The sequence below is a fragment of the Myiozetetes cayanensis genome, unplaced genomic scaffold (assembly GCF_022539395.1).
Source record: "Myiozetetes cayanensis isolate MyiCay16 unplaced genomic scaffold, myiCay2020 scf21, whole genome shotgun sequence".
In the NCBI taxonomy this organism is placed as follows: domain Eukaryota; kingdom Metazoa; phylum Chordata; class Aves; order Passeriformes; family Tyrannidae; genus Myiozetetes; species Myiozetetes cayanensis.
In genome coordinates this window covers 5,192,354-5,212,546 of record NW_026087423.1, presented here as the reverse complement: position 1 = coordinate 5,212,546, position 20,193 = coordinate 5,192,354, and the positions used below count along the sequence as shown (strand labels likewise).

The 20,193-nt window shown below is 38.8% G+C and overlaps 1 protein-coding gene across 3 annotated transcripts in view; it reads left to right on the top strand.

Moving 5' to 3' along the window:
• The window catches only part of CABIN1 (calcineurin binding protein 1), a 109,948-nt gene that overhangs the window by 28,940 nt on the left and 60,815 nt on the right, over positions 1-20,193 (top strand). For all 3 annotated transcript variants that reach the window (XM_050318865.1, XM_050318867.1, XM_050318866.1), the window contains 5 exons: positions 79-230; positions 901-1,079; positions 11,158-11,340; positions 13,373-13,710; positions 19,104-19,217. In XM_050318865.1, coding sequence (XP_050174822.1) covers positions 79-230; positions 901-1,079; positions 11,158-11,340; positions 13,373-13,710; positions 19,104-19,217 — 966 coding nt within the window. The remainder of the gene's footprint in view (positions 1-78; positions 231-900; positions 1,080-11,157; positions 11,341-13,372; positions 13,711-19,103; positions 19,218-20,193) is intronic.

The window sequence follows — 20,193 nt, the reverse complement described above, 5'->3', positions numbered from 1 at the left end:
ACAGAGAAAAGACTATTTGTAATAGATTGCAGAGCTAAAAGTTCTTTCCTGACCAAATGGATTTTGGTGGTTTTTTAGGTATACTTTCGACTTCATGCTTCTATTTTGAAACTTGTGGGGAAACCAGACTCTGGAGTAGATGCAGAGATATTAGTTAGTTTCATGAAAGAAGCTTCTGAAGGACCATTTGCCAGGGGCGAGGAGAAGAACACCCCAAAAGTTACAGAAAAGTGAGTGCAGTAAACTATTGAAATGAAGCTGAATAAAATATAAACAAAACAAAGTGATTAGAATTCATCCTAATGTTTGCAGTTTTGGGGTATCATGAGTACGTTTGTATGCCACACTGAGATCTCAGTAATTGGCACAGAGGAGATGGGAAGGGACGAAAACAGAAATACTTTGATCTTTTGATCCTTTTAAAAGCCACTACTTTTATTTATTAATAAAATTGATTTCTTAAATCAATTGTTAGCAAATCCAAAACCTTTATTTATATGACAAGAGAGTTTAGTCCACAACATTTGTCCCATTAACAACCACAAAATAAAGAATTGTTTGCTATTGACAAATAGCACAAGGGAAGAATATAACTTGTACTAAACCCTGAGATTAGCTCAGTGACCCTGAGATCAGCTCAGCTGGTCAGAGCAGGGTGCTAATAATGCCAGGGTTGTGAGTTTGATCCCCATATGGGTCATTCACTTAAGAGCTCAACTCGGTGATCCTTGTGGATCCCTTCCAACTCAGAATAATCTGTGATTAAAAATGCATCATTTAGAATGTGTTAGTAAGATTTAACTACTATATTGGAAATGCCATAAGAACACGCAGTCTCATTTTGTTGTCTGAATATGTCCCCAGTATATAAACACTTCATATTTTTTGTTGTCCTCCCAGAGAAAAAGCTTGCATGATTGATGAAGACTCTCACTCCTCAGCTGGAACAGTGCCAGGCCCTGGGACTTCCCTCCCCTCCTCCTCCGGTCCAGGTCTGACATCCCCACCTTACACAGCCACTCCAGTTGACCACGATTACGTCAAATGTAAAAAACCCCGTCAGCAGGCAACGCCGGACGGTACAGTCCCTGTTCTCAATACTGGCAGCACAGGAGGTGCTCTAATCATGGGGGGTTTGACCAGGAATGATCAAACTGCTCGTTTCAAGGAGGGTGATGGGTCTGTGGTAACACGGGCAATATTGAAGCTCATTATCTTTATAAATTTGGTTCTTGAAATAGAATCAGTGTACAGTCAGAGCTTTAAATACAAAACTCAGAGTTGTCACCTGCCACCATGACATCTGTCACTTAGTCAAAACAGCAGTGTTGGGAGGAGGAGTATGAGCTGACTGATTTTTTCAGTGATTTTTTTTTTTCTCTAGAGCTCATTAGGAAAGTGTGTGTTCAGTCTTTAGAAGACTGGACATTGTTTCAACCTGTGTGAAATGACCAGGTGAAAATTTGAACTGTGTTTGAAACAGGACAAATTAGTAAAAAGACAAGACAAATTGGTAAAAAGACAACACAAAACAGTATTATCATTTTTTGAAGGAGGCAGGTGGCAACTATTTTGAATATATTGTGATTGAGCACGAAGTGATTTGCATGACAGTCCAGTAGATTTCATCTTTTAATTTTTCTTTGTCATTTACAATGACTGGTCAGCAGCTCATCTTTATAGAATATAAAGTGATGTAATATATAATTGGCTTATAAATGCAGAAGGTGGGGTGGTATCATTCATAGTGTTATCGAAGATTTTGCAATTACATATATAGTAGAAATTAAGTTACAGTTTAAGTAACCTGATATTATTATTTGGCTAGGAATTTTATTCTGATTCTACTTTTCTGGCCATTTTTTTATCCATCTGGATCTATGAGTATCAGTACTCAAGGAGTAAAATATCTCCAGTGATAGAATGTGCCAGGCCCTACAGAAATGCTCTGCTTGATACAAATTTATTTCTGGAGGGTGGGCTGCTTCCTATTGTCATCTTCTGAAGAATGATAATTTGTAAATAACTTTGTTGACACAGTTTTGAAACAAGTGTTCACATGCTTGAAATTTTTACAGGGCGAATTTATTCCTTTTCCCCAGCAAATAATTCTTGGTGAAACTGGCAGAAGCTCCTTCATCTCTTTCACTAAATTGACCAGAGAGATATTAATTTTATTACTGCTTGCATTTCACTTGGGAGTAATTCATTAGCCTGTTTTGAGATCGTACGTGGTGGGGAGGTATCAGCGGGTTGTGTAGTGATTAGGCTCTTCTATGAGCTTTTTGATGCCTTTTGACACAAAAAATGTAGAAGGGAGGAAATAGTTAAATATTTCCTAAATCATAATCCCCGTGAGAAGCAGTTCCACCTGAGACTACATCTGCTTAGGTCCTGAAGATTGTTTAAATGTTCCCAGGAGAGGCTCAAGTTAGATAAATACTCCAATGGATGTGTTAGTACCTTCACTCCAAGTGAGACATTCTGGGCAGTGACAGTGAAGGTGGCTGCTTAGCAAAGCCTGAAGGTGCAAGCACAGGGACCTCTGCCTGTGCCAGGGCTGAAGGAGCAGTGCTTGGTTCTGCCACTGAGCCTGGCTGGGACTGAGCTTTGCGCTGTCAAAGCAGTTCCAAACGTCAGCTGCTGGAGGAAGCAGAGTTGGGGTGATCTTCAGGAGGACTGTGTGTAACCATGACAGAATTGCAGAGTACTGCATCATTCATAGTGTTTTGTAAGCTGCTGGCACAACTGATCTCTGGATACAGCATATTGAAGAGCCCCAGGAAACTGAAATATTTGCCTTGGGGCTGTTACAGATGGAAGGAGAGCTAACAGGCTGAGCAATGCTCACAAGTCTTCCACTTATACATTATTGCATATACTGTGCTCTTTTGCATACATTTGCATTTTACTGATATTAAAATACAGACTTTTGAAGTAAAATGCTCTTGACATGTTATACATAATCACATCACTGAAGAAAGCTGGTGCCTGCGTTTCCATTGTACCATTCCTAAAAATAGCTAGAAAATACCCATCATTTGACTTTAGATTTATTTTTTTTAACCATTCTGTCAGAAATGAAACCTTCTGTGTTGTTGTTGGACCAAAAAAGTTGGCCTAAATTCAGCATAGGTATTTATGATTTCTTAGACCTGACAGTACTCTTATTTACTCCTGTATTGATCATCATATATGACATAAACAGAGTATTGTCCAGTCTTACCTAGTAAGTTCTTTTCATGTGTTAACCACAAGCAAGATGCTATTTGGGATCCTGGTGAGGATCCTATGAGACCTTTTTTGACCATTTTTGTGTTCTATGCTTCAAGAAAACATGACCTGTGAGGAAAGGAGAAGGAACTGGGAAGAGAAGACTCAGGGGAGATATGACAGCAGAATAACTTAAATAGTGCTGAAAACTGTGTAAAGAGCGAGAGGTAAAACCTTAGGATTTCCATGTTCATGGAAGACCAAACAGATGATATTAGACTTAAATTGCATTTTCAATCTGAACATTAGAAAACAGTCTTAGGAAGTACTGTTTTAGTGTAACCCTGCAACAGTTTAGCACTGGAAGTCTTTAAAAAATGGCAATACAGCTGTCTGCCAGGTATGATGGTAATGTAATTATCCAGGTAGAAAAAGGAATGGACTAGATGAACTCTTGTGGTTCTTTCTGAACCCTACTTTTTCTATTAATTTCTGGTTGATCGTGGGTTTGGGTTTTGGTGGGGTTGTTAGTTTGGGGTTTTTTTTAACAAGATATCCAACAATGTGCCTTCTAGAGCAGCAAATGATCTCATTACAAACAGGAGAGAATTACTGTACAACCAGACATCTTTTCTTGAAAATATTGAGACTGTGATCTTCAAGACTTAGTTTGGATAGATTTTAAGTGTCATTACTGTTCTGTAGCTCTCTAGCACATTTTGCTGGTGAAAGCATATGCAGAAATCACAAAGTTGAGAGCATTGAAAGGCTTTATATCCAGAGAATGCTGGTGGTACTAGTTTAAAGTCATATATTTAATGAAAATGGGAGAAAGGAACCAGTAAATACAGCTTGTAAAGTAACTAAACTTCTTTTTCCTCATGGCAGCTGCTGCATATATCTCCTTCAGGGAGACAGAAGTATTGCTGAGTGGCAGCTGTTATTTGCTGGCTGACTGGCTGCTGTCATGTGTGGAAAATGGGCAGCTTCCTTTCTCTTTTCTCGTCCTGCCATTCAGCAACATCTTTTCCTTCCTTCTGTTAATCCTGTCTTTCCTGTCATCACCCTTGCCTGTTGCTGTTTTATAACCCTCCAAAGTGAAAACTTGCATTTGGTAGTAGAAGCCTTGAGATTCAGATTCTTATTTTCCAAAGGTAAAGTAGGAAACAAGAAAAACCAGGAACTCACCAGGCACCCTGACTCTATGTTACTGTATTTCCACAGCTAAATGGCCAGTGTTATGTACCAGAACAGACGTGTTCTCTGTCCTCCTTTGTACAGGCTGGATGTAAATAGGCAGTAAAGATCAACTGCAGCACAGACTTGAAGCAGTTTAGATTTACCTAAATGTAGAGCTAAGCATTACAGTTAGTACATAAAGCACGAAAAGTAATAAAATTAAAAAAAAATATCAATGAGATATGTTTCCCAAAAAGTGTACTGGGGGATTGCTGGGAGGTCTTTTTTTTCTATAATATGCCTTTGTTGTGTTGATACTCAATTCCATATTACTGTGGTGGTATGCAGATGATGTATCCATTGCTTGTTGCAGTGTTAAAATGTGTTATTGTATAAGTCTTCATCCATGTCATGTAGTTTGTCGTGTGTAGTTAGACTTAATTGTCCTTTTTTGTGTTTGTCTTTGCCCGATTGCTTTTGCAACCAATATTGCCCGTGCTGCCTCTAACCTTTACACAAATCTCTGTTCCCCAGGCATTCTCTTCCTGCTTTTACCTGTCACGGCTTGCTTTTAATAATTGGCAGAACCTGCATGATAAACTCACTGGGAAAGGCTACTTGCTTCGTGCTGTGGGAGAAGTCTCACTCCATAGTTTGTCGGTCTGTAATTCTGCAAATGTTATGAAGATGCACAGTGTTTTGTAAACGGGGGTTCTCAGCATCCTGATGAGACAAAGGTGATCTCTGAGAAACTTCTCACACCAGGTTGTCACTCATGCTAAATGAAATAAGTTTCTAAGATGGAGCGGATGTTTCTCCAGTGCGTTAAAAGAATGTCCACGTTGCGTTTTGGAACACTGAAATCTTAGCCTTCAAAATTCCCTCTCTTCAGCAGTTTAAAATGAAATCTTTGGGTCTGCAGTACATACCCTGTTCTGGCATGTGGTGATGAATGTTCATGTGCACTGCATACTGGACTACCTGAATAATGAACCAGACCCAGTTTATTGCAGTATGCCCCACTTTTACCTTTCCCCAATTTAACCTCTCTCTGATTAGTGCAAGAGTCCCACTGAGACGTAGCGTGAGATTATGTAAAAAGTATTTGTCTAAATAGACGGGACATTGGTGAGATACTCTGTTGCTCTGCTCTTGAAGACAGAACAGCAATATAGGACTGCAAGTTATGGAAACACATTGGGTGTTCCCTGCAGCCAGACAAAACATAGGCTGTCATCTTTGACTCATGTTAAAAGAGAACTCCCTTTAAATATTCAGAGGACTTGCTGTCCTCAAGAAATTAACCTGCTCCATGCAAATCTCTGCAATTCTTTTGTTTTTAGTAATGTGCAAGTGCCTTTTGACATAGAGCTGAATGTTGTCTTCTGTTATGGGTGGAATCTGTTTGCAGAATGAGAATTCTGTGATACATCATGTTTCTGACTGCAGACCAGTAAAGAAAAATGCTGATACATGGAACTGAAGAGGCAGATATAGTGCCAGACAGTACAAAGAGAGTCTGTACCTCCACAGCCTGTGAACAACCCACCTTTATTGCATGAGACAAGATGTTTTTTGTTGTTCTATATAGTTGATTATTTATAAGCTCTGAACTGTGCAGCAGAATTTTTTTTTTACTGTAAATTGAGTTAGCATATATATAGAGCTCTTTAGAAAAGCTTCCTGTGCCACTTGTTTTTGATTTTTTGACTTGTAGCCAGTTGTTTATCATCATTCAGATACCTTCTTGTAATAACTGGCCTTACATTTTTCTTCAGATATTTAAGACAGAAAAAGATATTATTCAGAAGTGAGTTGTACCTTCTTGGCTTTCTGTGGCTTTCTTTTACCTACTCCCACATGCAGATGTTTCAGAGGTCTACTCCCTCCTCACTGAGCTGCATAGAAATGAATTGACAAAGGCAGGACACCTCACTCACACTGGCACCACGACACTGTGTTTCAGCTCCCCTGAGAATAAATTCTGTAAGCTTGTACCACGAGAGCTGGTACCTGGTCAGCATAGTTAGCAGTGAGAGCTCTGCCATTAGGATTGTCTGTCTGCTAATTCAGGTCACTGAGACTGTGACACATCACCCTCTCTCCTCGTCCTTTTCTCAGTGCTGAGTGGACACAGTCTAGGTGACCAGGTTTATGGATGGTTCACGGGGCTCCTGGTGCGTAGGGGGGGTGCTGGCACAGGGTGATGCCAGTGCAGAACCGAGCCCTTGTGTTGCATTTTAAAGTTAAATAATCATTTAGGTTCTCCAGAGTTTTAACACGACTTTTCCCTGTTGATTGGTAGGCATGAGGTGTATGGAGCAGTGACAGTGACAGGCCAATGGCTTTTTCTGCTATGGAGGAATGGTGTGGAAGAGGGATTTTTGAGGTCAACCCAGTAAACCTGTTTTGTTCAGGAGAAGATTAATTTAAAATGCTCTTAAGCATCAAATTATGTCGAATGGACTGCAGATATTTTTTCTAACGTCTACAATAGATGTGCTTCAGTAATGAGAGTTCAGGATCTCACTGATACAATAAAGGTCTTAGCAGTACACATGAAGCTTTTCTTCCCAATAACATCTTTCCAGTAATAACTAATAGTTTTTTACTAATATCTTGGAAGGTTAACAAGATTCTTCCTTTTGCTCTTTTTGCATCTTCTCTCCAGAGTTGCTCTTTTTCACCCACTGACAGAGTAGGTGATATAATCTATCACAGAAATCCCTGAAATGTCACAAGTTGGGCACATTATGAGGAATGAGGTAAAAAAAGAAAAAAAATTGCTATGAAGTGCCATTTCCTGAATCTTTAGAAATAAACATGAAATACTTAATTTTACATGAAATAGAGATTTCAGCTCATCAGGTTGTCTGAATTCTTCCTAAAACTTAGGAACGATACAATGAAGTAATGAAACAAAATATAATAATACCACAGAGAGATATCTGCTATCAGATCATATTTTTAACAGGAATATTGTTGCAGTTACTTATGCACAATTTAGTAGAACTTTTTCCCTAGACCCTTCATTTCCGCTGCAGATAATAATTTGGGGACATTAATACCCAGTTGTATATTTTTATCTTAGCTTTTGAGATAATAGGAAACTTTACAGGAAGGAACCTCAAAAGAATATTTCGTCCTTGATTTACCATTTTCCCACAGCATGGGATTGCTTTAGCTTTTTGGAAAAGCTTGCCTTGTTGCTATTGCTGGGGTGGGGGCAACCAAGAATATAGGTAAACAAAATATTAAACTTAAATGCACTGAGTTGCATTGAACTACCTTTAATTATAGCAGAAATTATTAAAAAGCACTGATGTTCTCCTTGGATTTGCATCTTTCAAGAGGACAGGTGCTGATAGCAGTTGGGAATTCAGAATTCATTCTCATGTCTCACAGACTGCAGTCTTTGGCATGTAGGTTGAGTAACACCAGTGACTGTCTAAACTACAGCACAAAAAATGTAAAAATATGTGCTGTGTGTCCGTCTAGCATATATATGAGCTATATCTGTGAGTTAGGCTAGAAAAGAATAGGACTTCCATGTATAAAAATATGTCATCTCTTTATCTTTCTAGAAGAGCAGAGTTAGGATGTAACTTGGTACAGTTGCCAGGAGTTCTGCATTACACACTGCAGCATTTAGGTAATGACAGAGTTTTTTTATGATGTTAAGGAGCATCTTGGGTAACCTAACAAATGAGAGCTGTTCATCTTCCTGTCCTTGAAAGCCTCTAGTGATTCTATAGGTTCATGATGCTGTTTTTTAACTATATGTAACAGTAATTTGGAAATGAGGGGAAATAAAAAGTCAGTGTTCTTACTGCAATTAAAACCTGTTGCCTTTTGCACTGTACTTAGTGAATCTGAACAGTAATTATTGTGTTTTTATTTTGGTTAGTTGTATGTATTTGGAAATTCTCCCTCATCTTTTTGAAGATAAATAAGTCCAATTCTCCTAACAGTTTTCATATATGCCATCTCATTAATCTCTCATCATTTTTTTATCCTCTCCTCTGAATTAATTTTACTTAATTCAGTGTATTTTTTAAAACGTGAGTCCCAAATACAGGCACCATAATTAAGTTTAATTTTCATTAGTGCTCGGTAGAACAGGAAGACTCTGACTTATCTTTTTTCTGTGAAGTTACTGATTATACATTCGAGTGTGCTGGTTTGCTGAATTGCTTTTGGAGTAGCTGGACGTTTTGGCTGCTTTCTGTTTGAGAATCGTGAATTCTTCTCAGGCACATGTGGATATGTGTGCTGGGACACACTCACACCTTTTCTACTACTGATAGTGTTGTCTTTTAGGTGCTTCTAGCAGGATTTATTTATTTATGCTCAAATAACTCTGTGCAAGATGAAGGCTGGCTGGCTAACAGCTTTGACCTTTCATTCTTTGTAAAGATAGGTACTACACTCTGGTTTACATTCCCTGGGACTTTACCCATCCTCTGTGATTTCTGAGAAATTACTACTAATAACTGGTGGCTGCTGCTAATTTCTGAAATACTCCAGTGTTTTCCATCTGGCTCACTTAGTTTGAAAGCATCTGCTGCATTCAAGAAATATCCAATATAATAGGAAGTTGTCTGAGTAGTCATTTTCCTCTGGTTTTCAGTGATTAAGGAGCCCAGTGTTAATATAATTATTTTTTAAAATATATTTCATGTATTGAAAGAAAAGAAGAATGAACACTCATTTCAGTAGAAATTTCAAATCAAAATAGCTAGCTAATTGTAAGGAGGTATTTACATTTGTTCCCCATAGGGAAAAGCACCCATGTCATGCATACATTTGGAATTTAATGTGTTGAGTCACTGTCTATCTTTGCATGCTGAAAAATTAGTGTAATTTCCTCCTGATCTGATCTCTCCCTCGCATATTGGTCTAGCAGTTCTTGATTTACATTCTAATGCTTCATCTGTTGTAACCCACACATCAGAAGTGACCTCCAGGCTTGTGGCAGCATTTGGAAACTTGCAACTTCTTTTTTCTTCCCTAGATGAGTAATTCAGCCTCTTTGCCACAAATGCAGAAACTTCCTTTAAAAAAAAAAAATCAAGGGAGCCACTGTAAATGTTTTTCCTGATGTCAACTGGGAGTTCAGTGGTATCGATTTGTACCACAGAAGGTTATTAAAGCTTTATAAATGAGTCATTTAAAGCTTGACTGACCTCTCTTCAGAATCCTTCTCTTCCCATTTTTTAAAATGATATTCTTTCAGTATAAAACCTGTCATCATTAACCAACTGTATAGCTTCCAATTAGGACACAAATACTGTTCTCCTGTTCTTTTTCAAGATACAGTTTTATTAAGATCTGTTCACTGAAAAGGGAAGGTTTTCTTTGTGTGGTAGTGAAAAGCCAACGGAGTGTATCAAATTTGGTTTCAATTCATGGGAATCCTAATAAGCAGAACCTGATCTGCAAGCTGAAGGTTTGCAAAGGGATTTATCTTGATGAAATAAATTCATAGGAGGCCCTTAGCTCTCTCCTGAACAAGTGCAATTCAGATGGAACAGAAGAAATTTAATTAAATTATCCACTCATCTCAAAGCAGGGACTTTTCCTTTGTTAATTTTCTTTCTTGATCTTACCAATAAAATTAATGAAGCAGAATGCAGCAGAACTACCTAGACAATGGATGCAACATGCCTCCTGGTTATGCCATTCCTGTATAGAATCACAGAATGGTTTGGGTTTCAAGGGACCTTTAAAGATCATCTAGTCCAACCCTGCTGCACTGAGCAGGGACATCTTGAACTAGATCATAGAATCAGCTATCAGTATCTTAAGAAGAAATTGGAAAATAATCTTTTGGGCTGCAGATTTTAAAAGAGTTGCCTGCGTTGGAATTGAACACTGAATTATGTTGGCACAGCATTAGGGAAAAATGCCAGTTTCCCATCTCAGGGGAATAAAAGTGTTCTTCAGTCATGCAGAATTGCCTCTGATAACCCCTGATGTAGAAGAACGTGGGTTATATCAGGCAGGTTTCAGACACGGGTGGAAGGTTTTCGTTTGCCTCTTTGTTCTGAGGTTTGTGTTTTATCCCCCATTTTATCTCCGGTTCCTGTGCTGTAACAGCTCTCAGCAGAGTAACAACTTAGTTGTGACTGTAATGTAGTCAGCAGCCACTGCTCCACTTGTCAAGAAAGTCACTTCTGTTGTCTGTTGATTGCCTTGAAATCCAGGAATTTTCCTGTCTTAGGCCTAGTTCTTTGGTGGATTGTTTATTTGCCATATCAAATCACCTTTCAGAGCATTTGTTGAACAGCATCTTGCACCTGCAGGATAGATTTCATCAGAGATCACTCCTGTAAGTCTTTGCCCTTGAATGGTACTGATATTTCTGTCCTTTATGAGTAATTTTTACCAGTATTGTTGTTCATGGTTTTCTCTTGTCAATTGACCTTTGCTTGTGTCAGACTCAAACTTTTACTGGGTGCTTTTCAATGCAAATGGTACAGGAAACCTGAAAACTCTTAGGGGCCATACTAGCTGAAATACTGTGTCCCCAGCCTAACTGCTTTTCAAAGTTGAGCATTATCGCTTTTGAATCAAATGTCAGGGTTATTTTCTAGGAAGAAATGTGTGGAGAAATAAATACCTTTATTTCATTAGTGGTTAAGGATCCTGTATTGCACTTGTAAGAGGTTTGCAGAGTGGCTACAGTTTTATGTTGCTGTTACAGAGGCAAGTAACAGCTTGAAGGGTATGAAGTGGTGCATTCCTTCTTTATCTCTTTTGCAGAGAGGAGTCAGGATAGCACTGGAGCAGTGCTGTCTGACTCCAGTTCCACACAGGATATGTTTAATGAGCCTGCCAGTTCTCAAGACAGCCTGAGGAAAACTTACACAGAGAAGAGGATTTCTACTACCTGTGCTGATACACTGCTGAACAGCAAAGAGACCCTGGGGTCTACAGAGGAAAAGGGTATGCCTGATTTAATAGATAATGTCAGTTGGAATATATCATTAAAATATTTCTTCTGGCTTGCAGAAGCACTGAAATGTGCTGCACTGTGACTGAGAATTTGAACTGGTTGATATTGCTGTGTATGTGTAACTTAAATTTGGAACTGTGCTTTGCTTATGTGGGTGCCAATCCAATCTTACAAAGAAAAGAATAGTGATGATAAACTGCTATCTGGGGTGGCCCTTTGACTGACTTGCCTTCTTTTAGGTTATTTAGTTTTTCTTCAGTTTTCAAATCTCTAAATAATTTAAGGAGTAGTTATTTGAAGATAATCTCAAACAAGACATTTTTACTTTTCCCAGGTATAGATGTGTTTTTGTTCTGGCTCAGCAGCAGCAGATATTCAGTTCATAGAAGAGAACAAGTAGTGGAATTAGATGTTTTATTCCACTGGATACTTCATTTCAGTGGAGAACTAGAATTACTCTCTACCAGATTTTTCCATATATAATAGTACTAAATGTTCTGTATTCTACTGGAAAAATTGTTTAAAAATCTATTAGCTGGAATTTCCCTTTGTCTGAAGTTTGGACAGTTGGATATGGCAGTAGATAGACAGGCTGGACTTCAACAGGGAAAGACAAACACAACCAATGTCTAAATTTTTCCCACCTTTCCAGGTTGTGGCTCTTTGTGGGATGTTAAGTCTTTTTTACCAGTTTATACTTAAGTGTTTTCCAGTTTCATAGATCCAGAAACCACGGTGTGTGGATAGTCCTGGTTTACTCCCCTGATCTCACCAGGAACAGCCTCCAAGCAGTCATCTTTTTGTTTATAGAGTCAGATTACCTTGGTTTCTTGTTTTTAAAAATATTTTACTTCAGTCTTGCCTAAGCTAGGGAAACCTGTGCTGAAATAGATGCCAGTTCCTAGTTTTGTTAAAATAGTATTTCCATAATCATTAAATCCAGTAGCCTTTTGGGTACTAGACTAAAAACATGACTCTTTTTCAGACTTGCAGTGAGTTGTGTCATTGTCATCAGCTGTCTGTCAGAAAAACTGTCGAAAGCATTCTTACATTACTGATGTTTATTAGATATTTTTTTCCTTAAAGGTACCTATATTATAAAATTATAATGGATGCAGACATTGTACAAGCAAATTTTGAAAAATGTGTGTTCTGAAAAACGTGTTTGAATCAAAAGTTCAGCCTTATCAGAGAAGAAGTTATGGAGCAGCTTTAGAAGTACACTTTAGTGTATCTCTACACTATCTGCTAGGAGATAAGATCTAATGTAAGAGGCTCTTAATCCTAGCAAAGACAAACACATGGTAAACTTCCATGACTAAAAATCAAAGTTAAAGAAATTAATCTTCATGTAGCATGCATGTTTTCAGCATTAATGATTAGTTAACAGGAAATGTGGAAGATCCCATTGTCACAGATGTTTTCTGAAGTAAGATTTGATATCCTTCAAGAAAAGATGGGTCAGTTGAACCATGAGTTACCAAGTTAATCACAAAAATGTTTAGATGGAACTGTGGGTCCTACACTATGCAGAAGACCAATTAAGCTGCAGCTGATCATTCTGTCCAAGGCTATATTGTATTCTGAATTGTGCTCTTCTAGTCAGATGTTAAGAATTTCTCTTGGCAAGGTGGCTTTAATTTTCTGTTCCTTCCTTTCTCTGCAATAGAATTTTACTGAATTTACTCTTTTGTTACTTTCCCTCCTCCTCCCCCATCTTTCAAGAGTATTATATAAAGTCCTGCATTATGTTAGGTATGCTGAATTCATACTATTGATGAGGGAAAAACTCAGTGAAGACGATGGAAAGATCAGTGTGTGGCTCTGCTAGTGAGTTGAAGATTACTATTCAGTGAATATCAGGAATAGTAATTTTTTTTTCAGGAACCCATCAATATTGCTGTCTATGCTTTAATGAAGGAAAGGTTTACCTTTTGTCATATTTAATTTTTGTCCTTTTGTATATTTCATTTGCCGTTTGGTAATGGCAATTTCATTATCACTTCTCTCTTAATGTTCCAGCTGCAGGAAAGCCAGAAGAAGTGCTGGAGAGCTCAGAATCCTACAATCCTGCTGAGCCTACTGGCCAAAAACTTGTGGTGGATCCTCAGCCTGCTTCTGGCAATCCCATCAAAGCTGCAATCCCCCCACCCTCACAGTGGGACTGCAAGAAGAAAGCTGAGCCTGGTGGAGATGCATCCGAGTTTCCTCACGGTCTCCCCGCAGACCTGGAGGAGCAGCGGAAGTTCCTGACGGAGCAGTGCATCGCCTCCTTCTGCCTCTGCCTCAGCCGCTTCCCCCAGCACTACAAGAGCCTCTACAGGCTGGCCTACCTGTACACCTACAGCAAAACACACAAGGTGAGCAGAGCACTGACAGAATAGCTGTGTTTACTGCCCTCTGAACAAACTGTGTTGTCGTTTGGATTAATTCAGTGTTAAAATACAGCAGATAAGCTTTTTTAATGCAGTTTGGATTGGAAGACTTTAGGAAGTCTTCAGCTCCTAGGTTGTCTGACTTATGTGTGAGGTCAGTTGAGTAGAAAATTTCTTTTTTCATTACTGAACTAAGTAGTTTTTTGTCGTTCAGCAGAGAATTACATTTTAGATACATCACATAAATTAAGATGTTCTCATAAAAGTGACAGCAGTTATTTATTTTACTGAATAAATGGGCTGAAAAGTGACTTGGAAGCAAACATTCATCAGTATTGATGTAAACATATCATGTGACAGAGATAACCTTTCTGAGTACTTTGGGTCTTTGTTAGTAAAATGTGCAGGAATAGTACATTGAAACGATCAGAAAATTATCAGCTATTTTACTAATTGTCATAATCAAGGTTTGAATTCACAGATTTTGTATTTGGAAGTCTTTTGTTAGGTCATGTGCTGTTCTGCATGGCTTCCTGAATTCTCTTCCCCACCAGTACTGAAGCTTGTGTGAGTAATAGGGAAGGGAAACAAATCATAGCCCTGGCCTCAGAGTAGAAAACATGTCACCAGCACCGAGCATGAGCATGTCTTACCAACCTCCTGGAAGGTGATGAACATTCCCCTTGGCTGTACAGTGATTATCCAGAAAAATATTACCCTTTTTTAGAGGGACCTTGTTTTGAAAACATTCTTATGCTGTTTGTGTGTAACAGTTGTTAATTTTCCATGGAGCTGATCATTAATAGGAGCCTTAGATTCCTACAATCTGTCATTACTTTTGCTGACATGATTTTGTATCAACATTCAACAGAAAAAGCTGCCTGTTTTCAATTTATTTGTTCAAATAGCAAGTCCTTGCCTGAGGAACTACTTGCAAAATATTTTCTTCTATTATTTTTCCCTTATGAAGCTTTTTCTTTTGTTTTTTATATCTCTCTCCCTTTATAAATATCAATTTAATGATGGTTTTCTATATGAAATACACATTGTTGTCTAAATCTGTTTCCTCTTGGAACTCAGAAAAATTGAATCCTCTCTGTTTGAGCCTAGTAGTTACCAGGCTGCCTTCAACTGGCCTTTTTGGGGTTTACTGTGCTTTTTTTTTTGTTGCTTCTCTGCATAATAAAAACAACCGCTTGACTCTCCTTTTGATATATGTCTAGTACATATTTTCATGGGATTTAATTTTCTTCATTCAGGTTCAGTGTCAAATACCTGTGTTTTCATGGCACATTAGTATGTCTTTAGTGGGATTTAGACTCCTGAATGAACTTAAAGCACAAAATGGATCTATGTATTTTTAGCAGTAACTGGAGTAAGAAGAGGGCTTACATATACTGATGGTAAACTTGATTTTAAAAATGAGATAAATTATATCAGGTTGAGTTGTTGCGGGGGCAGAGTGGTAAATTTTAGAAAACTGTAATTAATTTTTAAATCCATACAACCATCTTGGAAAATTCAGCATTTACGTACCAGCGCCAGGAATTTGCATGAAGAATTTAGACTGATGGCCAAAATTCATGGTTGGCTGGGAAAGGAGAGGATTGGCAGGTCTCCACAGTGCACAGAAAAACAAGTTTTCCATATGCAATCTGTTTTCTCCTATTTTACGGTATTCCTGGTTTTGCTGTTGGAAGATTAGTAAAAATAGTTGTTGAGTGCTTTTTATAACATCGTTTCAAAATCTTTGAACATTTTGTTTGGCTACGTGTTCTGTTGGGTTTTTTCCCCTGCAAAATCCGTCTCACTATTTGGAGGCTATTTCTCTTCATTTTATTACCAGAGCAAATTTGTACATAGTTGTTTTTTGTTGGAATAAATGTGCAGGAAAGTAAGGATGAATTTTCAGAAGTTACTTCAGTTTCCCATTCACCTTTTCTTGAAGTAAAGCCATCATCCTTTGTGATTTTTACCTCCAAATGTTGGCACAGTTTGGAAGGAGAAGTTAAGACTTGGCAAGACGTTGTTTGTCAGCGTAATTAAGAAGTTTTGTGAAAAGTATTTGCCTTATGGCCCTTAGGGATTAGTATGGGGAACTGGCCCAATACTCTGCAACCAGCAGGTTGTCAGGTAATAAAAATACTTACTTATGTGCATTTTTAATCTCAAAACAAAAAAATATCCTATAAATCCTGAAAGAATGTGCTCACAGATACTGTGTGTATGACTTAGGGTTTTTAAAGTGTGTATCCATTATTAACAGAGCCCTTAATGAGGAAATTAATGTCAGGTATGACACAAGGTCAGTGGCGTGACAAGTTAGTCAAACTAGGCATAATACATGCATATAAAAATTGTAAGATTATATATTTGTAGGCCTAATTATATACTTAGAGACACAGATAATGTGTAGGCATAGTAGATGTAAACATTTCAAGCAAAATCAGTTTGGTAATAACAGTTCATTCCAAAGCTGCCCTTCAAGGCCAATAGTCTTCTTATTTTGCTTTTATTTGATGCAGGAGTACGAGGAGCTTTTTGAGACAAAGCCTTCTAATGGACTGTGAAAGAAAATAGAGGGAAGGATTGAGGTATAGTGGAGTGTTTTGTTCCCCTCTCAGCAACACTTCGTGGAGTTTCCAGGTTAGGTGAAGGTGCTGCTGACACCACTGAGTTAAGAGGTATCCTTCCCAGGTGACTCAGAGTTCCGCTTGGCTGACCATAAGAGATTTTCCTTTTCCACTTCAACTTTTTTTTTTCAAGTTATTGTACCATATCAGTCATCTTGTCTTTGAATCTTGGGGTGATAAAGATGTGGGAGGCAACAGCTGAACTGGAAAGAGTATTTCATAATTGCCCTGAGTCAGACAGCCAAATCCAGCATTTCAGGCTGGTAAGCAGAGTGCCAAGAAGAATAAATCCTTTTTGCTATGTCCTGGATCCCTTCACCCACTCCTAATAACTTCATCAGCTGAAAACCAAGCAGAGCAGACTCTGTGAAATCTAATGGGTTGAGACCTGCTCAGGCGTATTTACTGGGAATAACTGATCATGCTGATTTAAGGAGAAGGGTAGTGGAAAATCTGTAACTACATCTTTTATTCCTGTTAGTTTTGATTGTGTGAAGTTACCGTGTAATTGCCCCATTTGTCTGAATGATCTTTTCTCCTCCTGGCTGGGTTACTGCCATCATCTTGTTCAATAAGAGCGTGTGAATTATGTGTACCAAACACATGCCTGTGGATGGTCAGTGTAATGTGCACAGAGGACCACCAGACCACGATGCTACAATTAATGACCTCTTAACCTTTTCATTATGAAACTTCAATTGGAGAATACATCCATAGCTAAAATTTCTTTAGACTGGGATTTTACATTTAGGCTTTGTGGTGGGGATGTAACTCTCTTAAAGGTTTTGTTTTCCTTGAATTTTCATGTGATAGTTTTAATGTAAGATTCGGATTGCCGCACGTTAGGCAGTTTTTGCCTCATTTTCACACTTGGAATTAACTTACATTTCTGATGACTGTGATTGGCATAAAGGAAAGCACTTACATGCCTGGATCTTAGACGTTATGATAGGCTTATTTTTACTGGATTCTGATTTTATTCAAAACAGGATGACTTTCTTGGGAGAACAGATTTTTGTAGGTTCTTTTGTGTTGCATTTTCTTCTGTACGTATATTCCACTATTTTGCAGGATTAGGTTAATAGGATTACAGAAATACATATTAGGAAAGAAGTTCTGTAGAGAAAAGTTAGTATACAGTTAAGTTTACATACTTTGCTTTCTTCAGTCTTAAACTTGACACTCAATGATAACAATTAAATTTACTGATTTCCCTGACTAGCCAGGAAGTAGCTTGTGATCTTTATGAGTGAACATGTATTTGTTCCATACCAAGAGAAAGCTATCCAGATCCCCTGCACTGTCCTACACTGTAATCATGAAGGCCCTGTGGAAGTACCTATGTCAGCTTTCCGAATGAAGGATTTTTGACATCCGTAAATATCTGGTTAGTATTTCCAGCATTCAGCTCTCTTGCAAATGAATCTGTAATCAGCATTTTGCTAGAGGGGATGCTCCAATTCTGGTAAGACATTGGAGATTTCTGCATGATTACTGTCATTAGGACAAAGGCACTGATGATTGAGCAGAGCTTCTAGTGTTTCACCAGAGTCTCATAAAGAAAATAATCTGGAATATGGGATAAGAACTTGGCTAATACCACTCCCCTCCCCCCAAAAAAAAGATATTACAGCTGGAATATACTTCGTGGATGGACATGACTTAATCAAATTTATGACTCACAGAACACGAGCCAGAGTTCAACATTGTCATTTGCCTCTATGAACCAAACATCTTCCTCTTTCTTTTATCTTCTCTGTTGTGAAGTTGTCTGTAAAAAAGCCAGTCAAATGCTGCTTTCTAACACTGAAATGAAAACACGAAGGAAAGCAAAACTTCCATTGGTGAAGCCTCACAATTAATAATTGTCCCATCTGTTGGTAACATTCTGCCTGGAGCCAACAGCTGTCCCTAGTTCTCAACTGCACAAGAGAGGCTCATGCACTGAACTCTTAGAAGGGTAGTGCTTTTATGAATTTTTGGTTGCCATTTATCATTTAGTCATCTACCAGTACTTTCTTGTTAACTCACTGTGCACTATTAACCAAATCTAATGCTGATCATGGAATTTTTCAGAGAGGTTAAGTGAAATTACAGAGTGAGCAATGGCTGGGTAGAGGTAAGAGGCTCAAATTCACCACCCCACTAAAAGAAGGCTGCAGTTTAAACCTAAAGGTTGCCTTTCTTGTGAGGCCTGAAAGCTGGAAGGAATTCCCTGCTAGTTAGCCCAAGGGAATACCTGAGGGACAGCTTCCAGAGTATGTGGGGAGAAACAAGAGACTGAGGAATAGGGAGGGCCAGGGGGCAGTGAGGGGCCTGGTGTGCAGGGGAAGGCTGCAGGATTCAGTTTTTAACAAAAAAATTAGGGTGTTTTAAATATACCTACAGTTCAGGTTTCTGCAGGTGATAGGAGATGGAGGATGGGTATCAGTGAAGCAAAGACAGGTTGAAAAAAATACAAGAATGCAAAACTGGATGATCTGAGGCTGGATTCAGCAGCTGTAGGAGCCTGGCCAGTCTCTGGGGCTTGGATGCTTGCTCTGAGCAACAAACTGGCCTCTCTCCCCTGAGGGATGTCTTCTCCAGATCACGCCTCTACAAATACTGTCGGAACAGCAGCTACACGGAAAATGAGAAATGACACTGTAGGTTAATAAATACAAGCAAGTGAGCGCTCTGTACTTTTTACCTGTGGTGGCATTTCCATCCCCTGCCTGCAACTCACCAGCCCTTCTCTGTCCACAGAACCTGCAGTGGGCCCGGGACGTGCTCCTGGGCAGCGGGGTCCCGTGGCAGCAGCTGAAGCACATGCCTGCACAGGGCCTCTTCTGCGAGAGGAACAAGACCAATTTCTTCAACGTAAGTTTATACAGCTGATAAACACACCCGTCCATTCTCAGCCCTCACTTTAACACCTGTTTCTCATTTGAAAGTTTTGTGAAGGGCCCGTGATGTGAAATTCCACACGGGCACGTTAAACAAGCCATGAGCAGCTAAAGGAAGGGAGAATTGTGTTACAGACATATTTACTGGGTAAATGTGCCTCTCTTGAAGGGGACATTAAAGGATTATTTCTCACGAGCTTGAAAACATGGGGAGAGAAGCACCAACATTTTTCAGTTATGCACCATTTACCATATACTTGATGGTTGAGCCCTCTATAAAAATTCTCATTTTGTTCATCTTAATTATCCTCTTGTCTATCGTTTCTCAACTAGACTTGTACTTCTCTTGACAAGAAAGCATTGGTAGTTGTGCTGAGCAATCTCCTGCAATTGAAGGAGCTTTCTTGTATTCCCCTTTGTTGTAGCAGAGTCTTTCCAAGTCCCACAGAAGTAGCAGCACTGTCATAAAATTGTCCCCATGTCTCTGATATCTTCCACGAGGGTGTCTGTGCCTCTTACTGACATAGGACACACAACACTTCTGAGACTTACATAGGCATTTATGTATCAGATCCCCTGCTGTGATTGCCACTTACACACTGCTGTTGCCTCTGGTATCTTCGGCTTTTTGTGGTATGTTCTAGGTTTTTGTGCCTTCTGCTTTGAGATAGGATTGTGTAGCAGTTCTGGCTCACAGTGCATGGTGAGAGCCTGGAGATGGTCTGTTTGTCATTCTGGACTATATTATAGTCCATATCTGCTCTATGGTTGCCTGTGATTGCCGTGACAGAATTCTGTGTCTCTGCTTTCCCATCTAGTGCTTCTGTTTTAATATTGTAATTGTGAAATTTATTTCCATTTTATATCTGTTAACATCTATATTCAGTTTTGCTGTATGTTGTGTTAATTAGCACCTCTGTGCAAACCTTGGTTAAGTATAAAGTAAGTGC